General features: G+C 38.3%; 1 protein-coding gene across 1 annotated transcript; it reads right to left on the reverse strand.

Moving 5' to 3' along the window:
• Positions 1-434: 434 nt before the first annotated feature.
• Positions 435-12798, reverse strand: GJB7 (gap junction protein beta 7). The gene is made up of 2 exons (XM_025444713.3): positions 12682-12798; positions 435-2521 (listed from the first exon to the last, which is right to left on the reverse strand). Exon 2 carries the CDS (start codon positions 2492-2494, stop codon positions 1703-1705), a length of 792 nt encoding a protein of 263 aa, XP_025300498.1. The 5' UTR covers positions 2495-2521; positions 12682-12798; the 3' UTR covers positions 435-1702.
• Between the last annotated feature and the right edge of the window lie 1398 nt (positions 12799-14196).

Genomic DNA, 14196 nt, shown 5'->3' on the forward strand with positions numbered 1-14196 from the left:
AGGTGTTTTCATGTCAAATGGATATAAACTTATGAGTGCAGCAATGAATAATTGGCATAAACTGAAAGCAGGAGAAAACCACAAAGTTCACCTTTCCCTGTGTTGTCCAGGGCACAGTCTTTAAGACAGATTATGACCACTGTTGGTGACACAGTTTGTAGATAATGACGGAAATAACCTTCATTATGCATGAATCACAGTGGCTTTCTGCTGAAGAGGGCAGTGCCATGGAAGACATGACATAATCAGTTTAAGTTAAAATTACATTTATATGCACTGACTTCTCATTAAAAAAATTCCAAGTAGAGAAGAATGATTTCTGAGCTATCCTCACCAAGGAGGATTGCTAGTCATGTTTGGAAACTGTCAGAAAAGGTTTATTTCACAGAATAATAATAGTGCAGTCAAGTAACAATAACAATGACAGACAACACAACAAAAACACTTCATTTTTATTCTGGAGAAATACACATCCATTAGAATATTAAATCCAAAGATAATATATCTGTGATTTAAAAAAAAAATAAAGTAAGAGATGCCTGGGTGGTTCAGTCAGTTGAGCCTCTGACTCCTGATTTCAGCTCAGGTCATTATGTTAGGGTGGTAAGATCCAGCCCCATGTCCAGCTCTGTGATGGGCGTGGAGCCTGCTTAAGATTCTCTCTCCCTTTCTGGCTCTCCCTCTGCCTTCCCACCCACTCCTCATGCTCATGTGCTGTCTCTCTCTCTCTAAAATAATAAAAATAAGAGCTAGGCTCCAAATCAAGTAATAATAAACATTTTTATTTTTTTTTACATTTTTCACAACAATGTAACAGCATTGTACAGATTTTACTATCTATTCTAAAGAGAGATGTACTAGTAAATTTTGGGAAAATTATGATATATTGTATTATACGCTCTGATTTCCTGACTCTAAAAAGGTCCAACAAATAGAGAAATTTATGAAGTATTTCAAAGTTCCATGGCTAAAGAGAAGTGTTAAGTAATTATCAAGTGGGTATGTTCTCTTTCTGGGTCCTACCCTGCTCCCTGTCTATGTACTCAGTGGGACCTGCCTTCCTGTGTGACTCCAGAGTGACCCTTTCAGGGGTCTCCTAGTTCAGGCTTAAGCAGGATATCTCCCAGTAATATTTGTATCAACTTGGAGACCACAAATAATGGCTTCGTTCCCTCTCCCCTAGTCCATATATATCTAGGGAGACCTAAACTGCAGAGTCTTGGGCTCTGTGGTCATTTCCCCAGGCCAAGCCTTCTCACTGAGTGTCATTGTGTGTACTTCTGTGTACCCTTGGTTAGCTGCTGCCCACCCTCACGATACTCTTTCTCTGCAACTTTTAAGTAGGGCTGAGTGAGGGAGCCTTGGCTGACACTTTGGAAAGATTGCCAGTGCTTCAACTACAGCTTGGAGTCATCACATCTGTCATAAATGTCACTTTTTATATTTTCCAGTTGACAGATCTAAGCATTTAAAAGAATGCTGCTTGTTGAATTTCTTCAGACTAATTTGCAATTAACTATTCAAACACAACTTACATACCCACTTGAACCCTACAACAATGACATCTTTGTCTAGTATATACAACTGAGCACATACTGAAAATTAAAAATTTTCTCAAATGACAGTAAGGCTGACACCCTTTGTTTTCCAATGCAGCCCAGGTCTTGCTTAGAAAGGATGCAGGTTCTAACCCTCTTCTGTGTCAAAAAAGTGGCTTTGTTTCACCTCGCTGAGATGCGCCTATGGCCAAATCTGAACGGCAATTCTGGAGTAGGGGAGGAGCCGCTATCACACCACATTCAACATATCTGAGATCGTGGCACTCACATGCTGAGGACTGGAGTCTTTTAGAGTATTTTTGGAGGCAGCACATAATAAGGCACTTGAGAACCAAAAAGCTCAGTTCAATGAAATTCAACACAATGCTCAGGCATGAGGTAATAACCAAGAAAAGTATAAAGATTGTTTTCTCGGTGGGTTTGGAGATGAAGCAGTCTACAGTGTTGGGACAAGGCTTCAAAGCACATTTCATAAGGTAGGGAACACTAAAGCCATTATACAGCTTGTAAAATAAAACCAGGAAGCCAATTTCAAAACCAGTTTTAACAATGAGGCTGATAAGATAAGTGTACCACAAGCCCCCATCCATCATACCTGGGCTGACATACAGTTTCTTTCTGTGCCTTTTCTCTCTGCCCTCACGATAGGCTACGTGTAGAACCACCAGAAGTGAAGGTGTGGAGACCATGATCAGTTGTAAGGCCCAGAGTCTGACTTGGGAGATGGGGAAGAAGTGATCAAAACAGACATTTTCACAACCAGGCTGTTTAACGTTGCACTCAAACTCTTTCTGCTCATCTTTCCATACATGCTCTGCTGCCACTATGTAGACCAGCAAACGGAAGATGAACACAACAGCCAGCCAAATCCGCCCAATCCCAGTTGAATATTTGTTTACTCCAGTTAGGAGGTCTCTGAAGAACATCCAACTCATGACTTAGGCTCAAAAGGAGGTCAGATTCTGCAAAAGAAAACAATTGCATCATGATTCATTTATTTTTATTTCATTGATCATTTCTACTGTCTTACTTGATTATGGGATTATGGAAGATAAACTCAAATTTCAATGCTGGATATTGAGGACTCACTTTCAAACAAGGGAATGACACTATTGGTCTACAGATGTAATTAATCCCATGCCCAGTTTAATTTGGAATTTAGTTGGTGATCCCACACATACTACCCTATTTTCAAACAAATTATTTGGCTAATTGCTTCTAAGGATGAATGAGTTCTGTTACTGATCTAGAAAAAATTAGATTTGAATCCTAAAGTGACCTTGGTATCTTGAGATAGCCCTCACATACCTACTTCTTGAAGTTGTAATCTCTACTCACTTTTTCTACTTTGTCAATGCCCCTCCCCAATCACTAAAGATTATTCCCTGCACCTACCTCCTGTAGTGTCCAGTATCCCATCCCAACAACTGAGCTCACTTCCAGTCTGATAGTGGAAAGTGAGGCTCTCCAGTATGAACGTTTTCAAAGTTATGTTTCCTTACTCCTCCAGACTCACATCCATGCCCAACTTAACCTGCTCCACTCAGTTCAGAGAGAGAGGTCAGTCTCATCTTGCCTCAGAATGATCATTCCAGCTCTACATCCCATTTTTTATCAAGTTTCCCTGGTTCTGTACTCTGTATCTCCAATTTCCATTGTTTCCTTCATCTCAGCATATAAATGTTCTTAAGTGTTACCCATTTTAACGGGGGAAATCTGCAAAGCTTATCTCGCTGACAACTATCTTCCTTTATCCCTTATTTCTATTTCCTCAGCTATTATTTACTCTTCAACTCATTGAGTCTAGTTTTTCTGCTCATCAATGCACACTAAAATTTCCACAACCACTCAACTACCAAGTCTTCTAGATGTTCTGGATCTCATTTAGTTTTTCTGATACTATTGCCTGCTCTTGTGTTCTTTAAACTTTTTCAGCCTTGACTTCCATATTACTCTATCTTGTCTTTCTATTGTTCTGATCCTCTTGATTGTGCCATCTTAGTTTTCTTTGACTAGTTCTTAAAAGCTCTGTCTTCTGCTCTTTTTGCACTCCATATGCTCTCCCTAGAAAATCTCATTCATTCCCATGGATTCAACTACTCCTTTCAGATCCTAACTCTCAAATCTTCAGCTCCCCAGATTTCCACATCTCTCTGCCTCTTGTTATCATCTAAATATGCCACAGTCATCTCAAACTCAATATATCTACAGCTGAATTTATTATCTGTCCTGCCCTTTGATTTTTTTGCTTAATGGCATCACCAATATCTAAGCACCCAAGTTGTATATCTCATGTTCGTTCACTCCTCACCATGATCCTTTTTTTTTCATGATCCTTTTTAATTGCTCACCAAATTCTTCTGATTCCTCCTATCTCTCAAATTTCCCTCCAAGTTACTACTGAAATCTCTCTACCTATACATCCTTCCATGGCTTTCTATTTCCAAATTATCATCACTTCCTCTCTCCTCCTCATATGTCCTTGATGCTGTTTAATTATCTTGCACTTCTGTCCATCTCTTTTGCTGTTTTCCATATAAAAACTGATAGGACAAAAAATCCAGTCAAGAAATGAGCAGAAAACACGAACAGACATTTCTCCAAAGACATACAAATGGCCAACAGACACGTGAAAAAAATGCTCAACATCACTTGGCATCAGGGAAATATAGATCAAAACCACAATGAAAGACCACCTCACATGGGTCAGAATGGCTAAAATTAACAAATCAGGAAACAACAGATGTCGGTGATGATGCAAAGAGGAACCCTTTTACACTGTAGGTAGGAAAGCAAACTGTTGCAGCCATTCTGGAAAACAGTATGAAAGTTCCTCTAAAAGTTCAAAATAGGGGATCCCTGGGTGGCGCAGCGGTTTGGCGCCTGCCTTTGGCCCAGGGCGCGGTCCTGGAGACCCGGGATCGAATCCCACGTCGGGCTCCCGGTGCATGGAGCCTGCTTCTCCCTCTGCCTGTGTCTCTGCCTCTCTCTCTCTCTCACTGTGTGCCTATCATAAATAAAAAAATAAATAAATAAAATAAAAAAAATAAAAGTTCAAAATAGAACTACCCTATGACCCAGCAATTGCACTACAAGGTATTTATCCGAAGGATACAAAAGTAGTGATTGGAAGGGGCATATGCTCCCCAATGTTTATAGCAACAATGTCCACAATAGCCAAAATATGGAAAGAGCCCAGATTCCATAGGCAGATAAATGGATAAAGAATATGTGGTATATAAAATAGAGTATTACTCAGCCATCAAAAAGAATGGAATCTTGCCATTTGCAATGACATGGATGGAACTAGAGGATATTATACTAAGTGAAATAAGTCAGTCAGAGAAAGACAAATACCATATGATTTCACTCATGTGGAATTTAAGAAACAAAAAGAGATGAATATGAGGAAGGGAAGGAAAAATAAAATAAGATAAAAACAGAGAGGGAAAAAAAAACAGAGAGGGAGGCAAACCATAAGAAACTCTTAACTATAGGAAACAAACTGAAGGTTGGTGAAGGGAAGGTAGTTGGTGGTTGTTAACTAAATTGAATTTAAATTAAAAAATAGTTTTTAAAAAGTGGATAGGATGCTAGGGAGCCTTCTTTTTCATTTTAGTGATGTCTTTCTGGCTTCCATTTTGTCTTATAATTGAATTCTGTGGTGTGGCCCACAGCTTTTGTTTGTTGGGCCCATTACATACTCAGCATTCTCTGTTCAGTGCTTTTGAGTTGGTCACACAACTACCCTAGAAAGTGGAGATTCTGTTTGCTTTTCAGTTTGGTTTGTTTGTTTATGGTGGTGGATGTTTTGTTCTCTCAGATGAGAAAGCTACTTTCCCAAGTATACAATGTAAGATATGGAGCAGGGTTTAAATCCAATTTACATCATTCTAAAATAGAGCTTCTCAACAGTGACACCATTTATATTTGGGGCTAGATAATTCTTTGTTGGATCAGCTGCCGTGTGCATTGTAGGTTGTTTAACAGTATCCCTGGCCTCTATCAGCTAGATCCAGTAGTACCAGCTCCTACCTCTATTTCAACCAAAAATGGACAGCTGAAAATGTCTCCAGATATATCCAAATGCATGGTACCATGCAGAGATGAGACAAAATCTCTCCAAGTGAAAATAACTTCTCTTAACTTTCTACCATCATCAGAAGATGTGGGCCAGAGCTCCAGTTCTGCCACTAATATACTTTGAGATTTCTCAGGTGAAATCCTTGCCATTTCAGGTCTTGTTTTCTGTTACAAAAATTACTTACTTTTTGCTTTTTATATTACGCAGTTAAAAGAGTATCATGGAAATGATGGTGTGAGGAGAATGAGGAGGTTAAGAAAATTGGGATATTGTTATAGCAGCACACCTGTTGGAGCATGTCACATTACCTCTTACAGAGGGAACAATATGTAGTGAGCCCACACACTAGAGCCCTAAGGAAATATGTGAGAGTTAAGAGATGTTTTCAGAGAAAACAAAGATACATGTACACAGTGCTCTATTCAGCAGGGAATAAATACTTCAATGTCCTTGGGTTCAGAACACAAACAAAATTATATTAAATAAAAAGGATTCTGAAATCCACCTGAAAGGTTAGTGTCTCCGTGAATTATTAAAACAAAGTCCCAAAGATTAAAAAAGGGAAAACAAAAGGTATTATGTTTTCCTATAACATGTGTCATCGGGCATTTGTCCATATTATTCAAAAAGATATTTATGTAATGTTACAAAACATTTGGAAGTGCCCTGTTGGGCATTTTAGAGAAGGGAAGAGAGCAAGAGTAGATTCAGGCTTTTTTGCTAAAAGAAAAGCAGTAAGAACATTTTGAATAGAATTGGAAGACTGACACCATTAAATACGTCAGGATTATGAATTTCACTTGACTGATAAATGTCTATCCTATTTTGAAGTTCTCTGCTGATGGAAAGTCAATGGCTTTTCTCAGAGAGGGAGGTGTTCTAATTTTAACAAAGGTGATTTAGCATAGTGCATAAGAGCCTAGGCACAGTGTTGGACTCCTTGGGTTCAAGTCTTAAGTTCAGCTGTGATTTTAGAAATACCAACCATGTGGAGCTCAAAACAGAGTGTGATACATGGTAGGTGATCCATAAGCATCATCATTATTACTTTGCCAGTAAAAGTCTTTTCTTGGTGTCAAATTGGAAGCCTTTCCAATTGCAAGTTAAGTATATATTTTTCTCTAGCTTTTTTCCTATGAAGATGGATAAGTTAGGAGTCTCCATATAATAGCCTTTTAAGCATTTGAAAGCAGTTATTGTTAGTTTGAAATCATTAGCTCATCATTCTTATGTCTTAACAATAATTCAGATTGTCTCTTTATTTTTAATTTATCCCTTAAACCACTAAGGATAACTACTGATTTTTGAAGAGTTTCTACTTGTCTATTCTAATGTACCAATTCTCCTATGACTTTCTCTCTTAAGAACTAGCAGTTAATTGCACAGGAATTTAGTTTGGAAAATTGAATTAATAAAATATTTTCAGAAAGTAAAATATTCAACATTGCCAATATCAGGAATAATTTTGGGAAGTTGTGAATTCTCCCCAAACTTTTTATCTAAATTAAAATTGGAAGTGAGAAGAAGGTGCTGGATCAATCAGATTTCCATGTCAGAAAAAATTAAGTTGGATCCCTACTTTATGCAATTTAAAATATTAACTCAAAATGGATCAAAGAACTAAAAAATATAAGGGCCAAAAAAACCCATAAAATTCTTAGAAGGACACAAAGGGATAAATCTTTATGACCTTGAGTTTGGCAATGGATTCTTAGATATGACACTGAAAGCATGAACAACAAAAAAGAATAAATAAATTGGACTTCAACAAAATTATTATTTAAAGATTTTATTTATTTATTCATGAGAGATACAGAGAGAGAGAGAGAGAGGCGGAGACACAGGCAGAGGGAGAAGCAGGCCCTATGCAGGGACCCCGAAGTGGGACTCAATCTTGGAACTCCAGGATCACGCCCTGGGCCAAAGGCAGGCACCAAACCGCTGAGCCACCCAGGCATCCCAAGACTTCATCAAAATTAAAAACCATTGTTCATCGAAGGACATTATTAGGAAAGCAAGAAGAACCAAAAGTGGGGAAAAATACTTGTAAGTCATGTATCTGGTAAGGGTTTAATATCCAGAATACATAAGGAACTACTAAAACTCAACAACAAAATATAATTCAAAAATGAGCAGAAGATTTGAATAAACATATCTCCAAAGAAGACATACAAATAGCCAGGACATACATGAAAAGATGCTTAACATCACTAGTCGTTAGGGAAATGCAAATCAAAGCTACAATGAGATACTGCTTCACATTTACTAGGATGAGTACAGTTATTAAAATATAAAAAAGAGGGCAACTGGGTGGCTCTGTTGGCTAAGTGTCCAACTCCTGATCTCAGGGTTGTGAGGTGAAGCCTCAAGTCGTGCTCTGCACTGGGCATGGAGCCTACTTAAGATTCTCACTCTCTCTCTGCCCCTCACTGCCTGTGCTTTCTCTCTTAAAAAAAACAAAACAAAACAAAAACAAAAAAACAAACAAAAAAAAAAACGAATTGTGACAAGTATATGCTCTAGCTGCTGGGATACAAGAGTGAGCTAGATAGAGAATAGAGAAAGCTCCTTGCTCTCATGGAGCTTATATTCTAGAGAGGGAGAAAAATAATAAACAAGAAACAAGTAAATGCATAATATTAGATAATGATGAAGGCTGTGAAGAGGCATAAGCAGAATGTGATGTAATTATGATGGGGCCAGGAAAGCCTCTTTGGACTGAGGGGCCGTGGGAGACCTCTCTACTGAGGTAGTGTTTGGATTGAGCCCTGAAAGGCAAGAAGTCAGCTACATGAAGCTATGAGGAAGAACATTTTAGGAAATGGAATACCTAGTCAGAATGAATTTATGTGTTTGAGGAACAGAAGGAAGGTCCTCAGTGAATGAGGGGTGGATGGTCTGAGATGAGTTTGGAAAAGGAGATCCAGCCAAGTTGTATAGAACCTAGGTGGTCACACTAGGCTGTTCTGTGCTATGTCACTATAGACAAGAAGTTCACTCTTTTGAGACTTCAGTTTCCCTGTCTATAAAATGGGGTTACTAATATTCCACAAGCTGACTTCATGAAGTTTGTTGTGGTCATAAATCAAAATGAAATATAAGAATTTCATAAAACACACAGGAAAGAAAAGAGATAGCAAAGTTGAATATTGAATTCTTAGGTGAAATATTCAGTCTCAAATTTCTTTGCTCTTTGCCGTAGAATAAATCACTTACTCATTCTTCAAAAGCCTCAATTCTTCCCACTGACCACATTAAGAAAATTGAACTAAAAGATGAGAAATTAATTTTCATATCACTTTGCTGTCGTATTTAATATTAATATTAATAGGAAATATCCATTCAGTCCTATTTACTCAAATAATTCCAATGTCAAACCTATTGCAAGGATTTTTTTCATTATTGGCATCAACGTTGATTCAAGTATTTCATAATTCTATGAAAAATCCCAAATGAAATGTATCTGGGAAGTGGAGACAGAGGGTATGTGGGTACACAAATACACATGTTCTATGGGGATGAGAAGTTAGAATGCTCAAATAATGACTGACAAATTGTTTTAACCCTTCTCTTAACAGCAGAGACTTAATCCTCAAAATGGAGATCTTGGAGAAGAATTGTGTAAATGTAAAATTTTAGATAACTATCCCCTGTGTGCTGCATATCCAAAAGTCACAACCAAATGAATAGGTAGAGGAAATAAATTTATACATGTCAGAGTCTACTCTCTTAGAAGGAACTTGCATTAGTATAGCTCTGAGTAAATAGATACAAATGAATAAGTTCATTTGAATCAATTAGGATATCATTTGATGCCTGACAAATATCAATTTAAATATCATCATCATTATCAAACCAATGAAAATTGAAAGACCCCTCCCCCAAAAAATCAACTAAAAATCCTCCACCGGCTATACTAAGGTTCTACTAACTGATTTTTTTTAAAGATTTTATTTATTATTTTGAGAGAGAGAGAGTGAGCAAGCATAAGCAGGGGGAGCAACAGAGGGAGAGGGAGAAGCAGACCTCCACCCTCCCCCTCTGAGGAGGAAGCCCAATCAACCATGTGGTCCCATGACCGGCATAATAACATGGTAGCAGAGGTTAACAGAAGAGTAGAGCTCTGCATGAATGCTAGGTGAACAGAAACTATGTAGACCTTCTCAATGTCTACATATTTCCACATACAGAGAAAAGTTTATAATGTACAGATATAAAATACTCCATCACTCTCTTCTGCAACCAAGGATTCTGGATTTTTCTGGGACAACCTTATTGCAAACATGCTGATGTCTAATGAAAACTAATGAAAACGTGTATGAGTTTTGGGTTGAGAAAATGAGTTACAATAACCATACAGTAGAGGCAAGGATAGTTAATGCATCTGACTTTTCTACATCATGGATTAAATATCCATTACAGTCATTTGATTCTCATTCCTCCAATTTACCAAGCAAACTCTGAGTAATAATTTTCTTGCCAAGGAGATTCCCTAAACTGTGTGAAGATATTCCCCTGAAATTACATACAAGAGTTCCAGTCCCTGGAGAGGCACCTGTTAAATCAGGCTCCTCTGGGTTTGGTTAATGAGTCCCTTAGAGCTGACTCACCTCATGGTGAATCATACACCTGAGCTTCTGAGCCTTTGGGACTGAGCACCAGTCCACCCATCCTTCGCTTATTCCAAGATGAGCCTTTGCTATGCCAGCAACTTCCCCTACACTGAAGCTTCACTTCTTGTGTGGTTCAGCCATCCACAAGTAAGTGCCTTCTTTGTGTTCTTGAGTGGGCACAAAACCACTGAGAAGCCCTGGCACTGCCAGAAGGCAGAGTCCCGCACTGAAATGATCGAAAACTGCTATTTTGAAACTTGTGTTTGAGGGGCACTGGATTTCCAATTTCCTTGCAGAACACCAGTGACAAGCCTTGAAAATGCATCAGCTTCTATATCCAGTTCCTTTCGTGTCCCAGTAATAACAGTGCCTGTCTGTGGGTAGTGCTTGAACATTTCCAAAATGTCTCACAGCATCTCATGTAATCCTCACCTCCACCCTCTAAAAGAGGTGAGGTCTGTGGTATGACCCCCAATGTAGTGACGAAGAAAGGGAAATTCAGAGAAGGAAGGGGCTTGTGCAAGACTCCCCCTAATCAGTTGGAAACCTGGCAGCAGAATGCAGATCCTGAATGATTGGTTTCTAGTTCCCCTTAGCATGCTGGGTCTTCTGGTTCATTAACAACTCTGTGCTACATTGTACGCAAATTATTTGACCCCTAAAGAATAGAGTTTCCTCTCAAGAGTCTCTTTCCACTACCTGCTGACACTTGCAAATTCCATAAAACCCCCATTTGTATACAAGGCATTTTCATTTTTAGCAATAGCCTATTTGGAAAATCCGTAAAGCAAGGTGTTTCTCAGCCCAGGATCTATGACCCCTGAGGGTCTGTCATTAGATTCTCAAGGGCTTCTGAGAAGTTTATGCGTGTGTATTTTGTTTTTACAATCTTAAAAACAAAAAAACAAAGAAACAATGCTGCTGGATGACTAGCTCGTAACCAAGGACTGCCACAGGATTTCAGTACTCATAGTCACCAGCATTTGGTAAACTACACAGCCTTCAGGCCAAATCCAGTTGACTACCTGTTTTGTAAATAAAGTTTTGTTGAGGCACAACCGTGCCCATTCACTTATTGTTGTCTATTGCTGTTTCCATGCTAAAATAGCAGAGTTGACTGGTTGCAACAGAGATAGTATGGCCCTCAAAGCTAAAACTACTATCTGGCTTTTGCAGAGGCCATTTGCCCACCTCTGATATTTACATTGTATTTGAAATCATATTGGAACCAAGTTACAGAACTTTAATTTTTCTGGGCTTCCGAGAAACAACACATAATGGATTCTGCTCAGGAGAAAGCTACATGAAGGCATATTGACAGGGCAGCCTGAATGAAGCCTGCTGGCAGTTTGAATGGAGACATGCTGTGAAAGGTAACCCAACCCACAGTGAGATAGGTAGGACCAACTTTAAAGAATCTGGGCTTCTGCAGTCAGTACCTTATTCTCTTAATGAGTGGTAATTTAATTTCAGCCAAATCATATCTTTTGTCCACTAAACTTTAATTAATTTTATTGGTTTTGTGATGTTTGATTTTTCTTTTGTAAATATAGTTGCATAAGAGCTATAAGTCTAAAGATTGGCCTGTGGATATGAAATTATTTCACATCTAATTTTAGGTTTTATACATATAAATAACAGTATACTAAAAAAATAAATTGTTAACACTGAGGATCCATGGACAATGCTGAGTAGAAGCATCGTATATGTGTCACACAAGCTGACACATATACATTTACACCTCTTGCCTAGTATTTTACTTTCCTGTATGAATAAAGGCATTGCCATTTTTACTTTTTTATTTTTTAAATATTTATAAAAATTTATCTATTTATTTGGGAGAGAAACTGTGTGCATGAGTGAGGCGGGGGTAAAAGGAAAGGGAAAGAGAATCCCAAGCAGACTCCTCAATGAGCACATATCCCAATGCAGGGCTTGATCCCCTGACCCTGAGATCATGATCTGAGCCAAAATCAAGAGTCAGACGCTTAACTGACTGAGACACCCAGGTGCCCCCAAGGCATTATCATTTTTAGAGGATCCTCTCTTAGGAACAGTTCAAAGGTTGTCCTTAAGGCACACAGAAGGGGCCACTGAGAGGTCTTGGGCTGTTCCTCTATGAACCCGAAGTCCCATTCATTCACATTCTGTGCTCAGGCCAAGCGTTTTGACTTGGCCACAGCTGCCAAAGCCCTCAAGTCCATCACATGTTCCAAATGGGTAACTTAGAGGCAGCTTATCCAGAAAGGGCATCTGTGATGCAGCACAAAACTGGATAGCAATACATCTAGTTTGTAATAATTAGGATTACTTCTCTCATCAAAACTTTTTGGAAGGAGGTAATGGCTAACTACCCAATTACAAGAAATGCCATCTTCCCATTAAATAAATAAATCCTATCATAGGAGAAATAAGCTTAACTTACCTCTTGACACAGATGTGGAGATTAAGAAGAGAGCCAGTCAGTTGCTCATTTGATTAAAATAAAATCATGAGCTGATTATATTATTTCCCTGAGAGGAAACTAGTGCGTTAAGCTCAGGCAAATGGAGTTTAGTGGTTTCCAAGGTAGCATAAGCCAAACAGGTGTAACCTGATCATTTGTTTTGCCTCATAACTTAGATGAGAACTTTTGTGTCTCTGCTGTTTATAATATATGTTAAAAGGGAATTGAAACTGGAAAAACCAATTAAAGCCATTCACATACACACAGTTCATTGAATATCTCTTTTTATAAAACCTTATCATCATCTACACAAAGAAGCTGGAACAATGAGAGAGAGTGTTTCATCTCTTTAAAGGATTTTTCCAAGATTATTTATCAGAACCTATCTACCAAAAACAATAGGCAAAAGAACAATTTAAGTGAATCTATCTTTGATGAACTTATTTTAACTTCATATCATACACACAATTCTTAGAAATTCAGAAAGTAAGAAGACATAGTAAAAGTCACTCTCACAAAACCAGGAAGCATGAACAGACATTTTGTATGTACATAGCAAACAGATGAGAAAGAGAGGGAGAGAAAAGTAGGGAGGGGGAGAGGGTACTTTATCTTTTTATTTCGGAATGAATTCAGCTAAAATTAAAGATATGTGGAATAAAAATGAAGCCATTTTTCTCATAGAATAAGAAAAGCTTACAAATAGAATCTCATAGTTGGAAATAATACTAGATGTTATGAAATTTGATGCCTTTGTTTTAAAGATGAGAAAAAAGAACCACAAAGCGCAGCCTGCCTCAGGTCCCAGAGCCAGGAGAAAAAGTCTTCATACTGAGACACCTTCTGCCAGGAGCAGTTGGAGTGAGGCCATACTGAATCCTTGAGCATTAATGATTCAGAGAATAGGAACCTTCCAATAATGTTAGCACTAACCCAAACAAAGGTAGGATTTGACAGTTTTCTAGACAAAGGTCTCTGTCCTAAAGAATCTTGCAGCACCTAACATAGAAGCCAGGGGAGGGAGAAATTACCAGAGGCAAAAGGCAATCATGAAATGCTCTATAGAAGAGGTGGGTTATGAGTTGGATCTTTATGGGACAAGAGACAGAACATAGGTGTGCTCTGGACAAAGTGTTTCTGTTGAATCCTACACCTTCTCAATTACACTCATGACTCTTGCTATGTTTTTGACAAAGACATTTAATTCTTCTGCCACCATTTTTCATTTGGAAGAAACAAACATAATAAAAACTGCAAAAACAATGCTGTATTGTAGTAGAAATAATAGCATCTTCAAGCCAGAAAGCTAAGGGTGGTAAGAAATAAGAGGGCAGAACTGGAAAAAGAATGGAATGAATACTGTAAATCTTGTTCTCCTCTGCTTCTTTAAGATTTGGATTTTGATAGCTTTCTCTTCAGTGTGAGAATCTGCCCCTGTGAAATGTCAGCAAAAGCAGAGCCCAGAGCAGAGGCTATATATGCCAGAGCCTTCAA

The sequence above is a fragment of the Canis lupus genome, chromosome 12, assembly GCF_003254725.2.
Source record: "Canis lupus dingo isolate Sandy chromosome 12, ASM325472v2, whole genome shotgun sequence".
Lineage (NCBI taxonomy): Eukaryota > Metazoa > Chordata > Mammalia > Carnivora > Canidae > Canis > Canis lupus.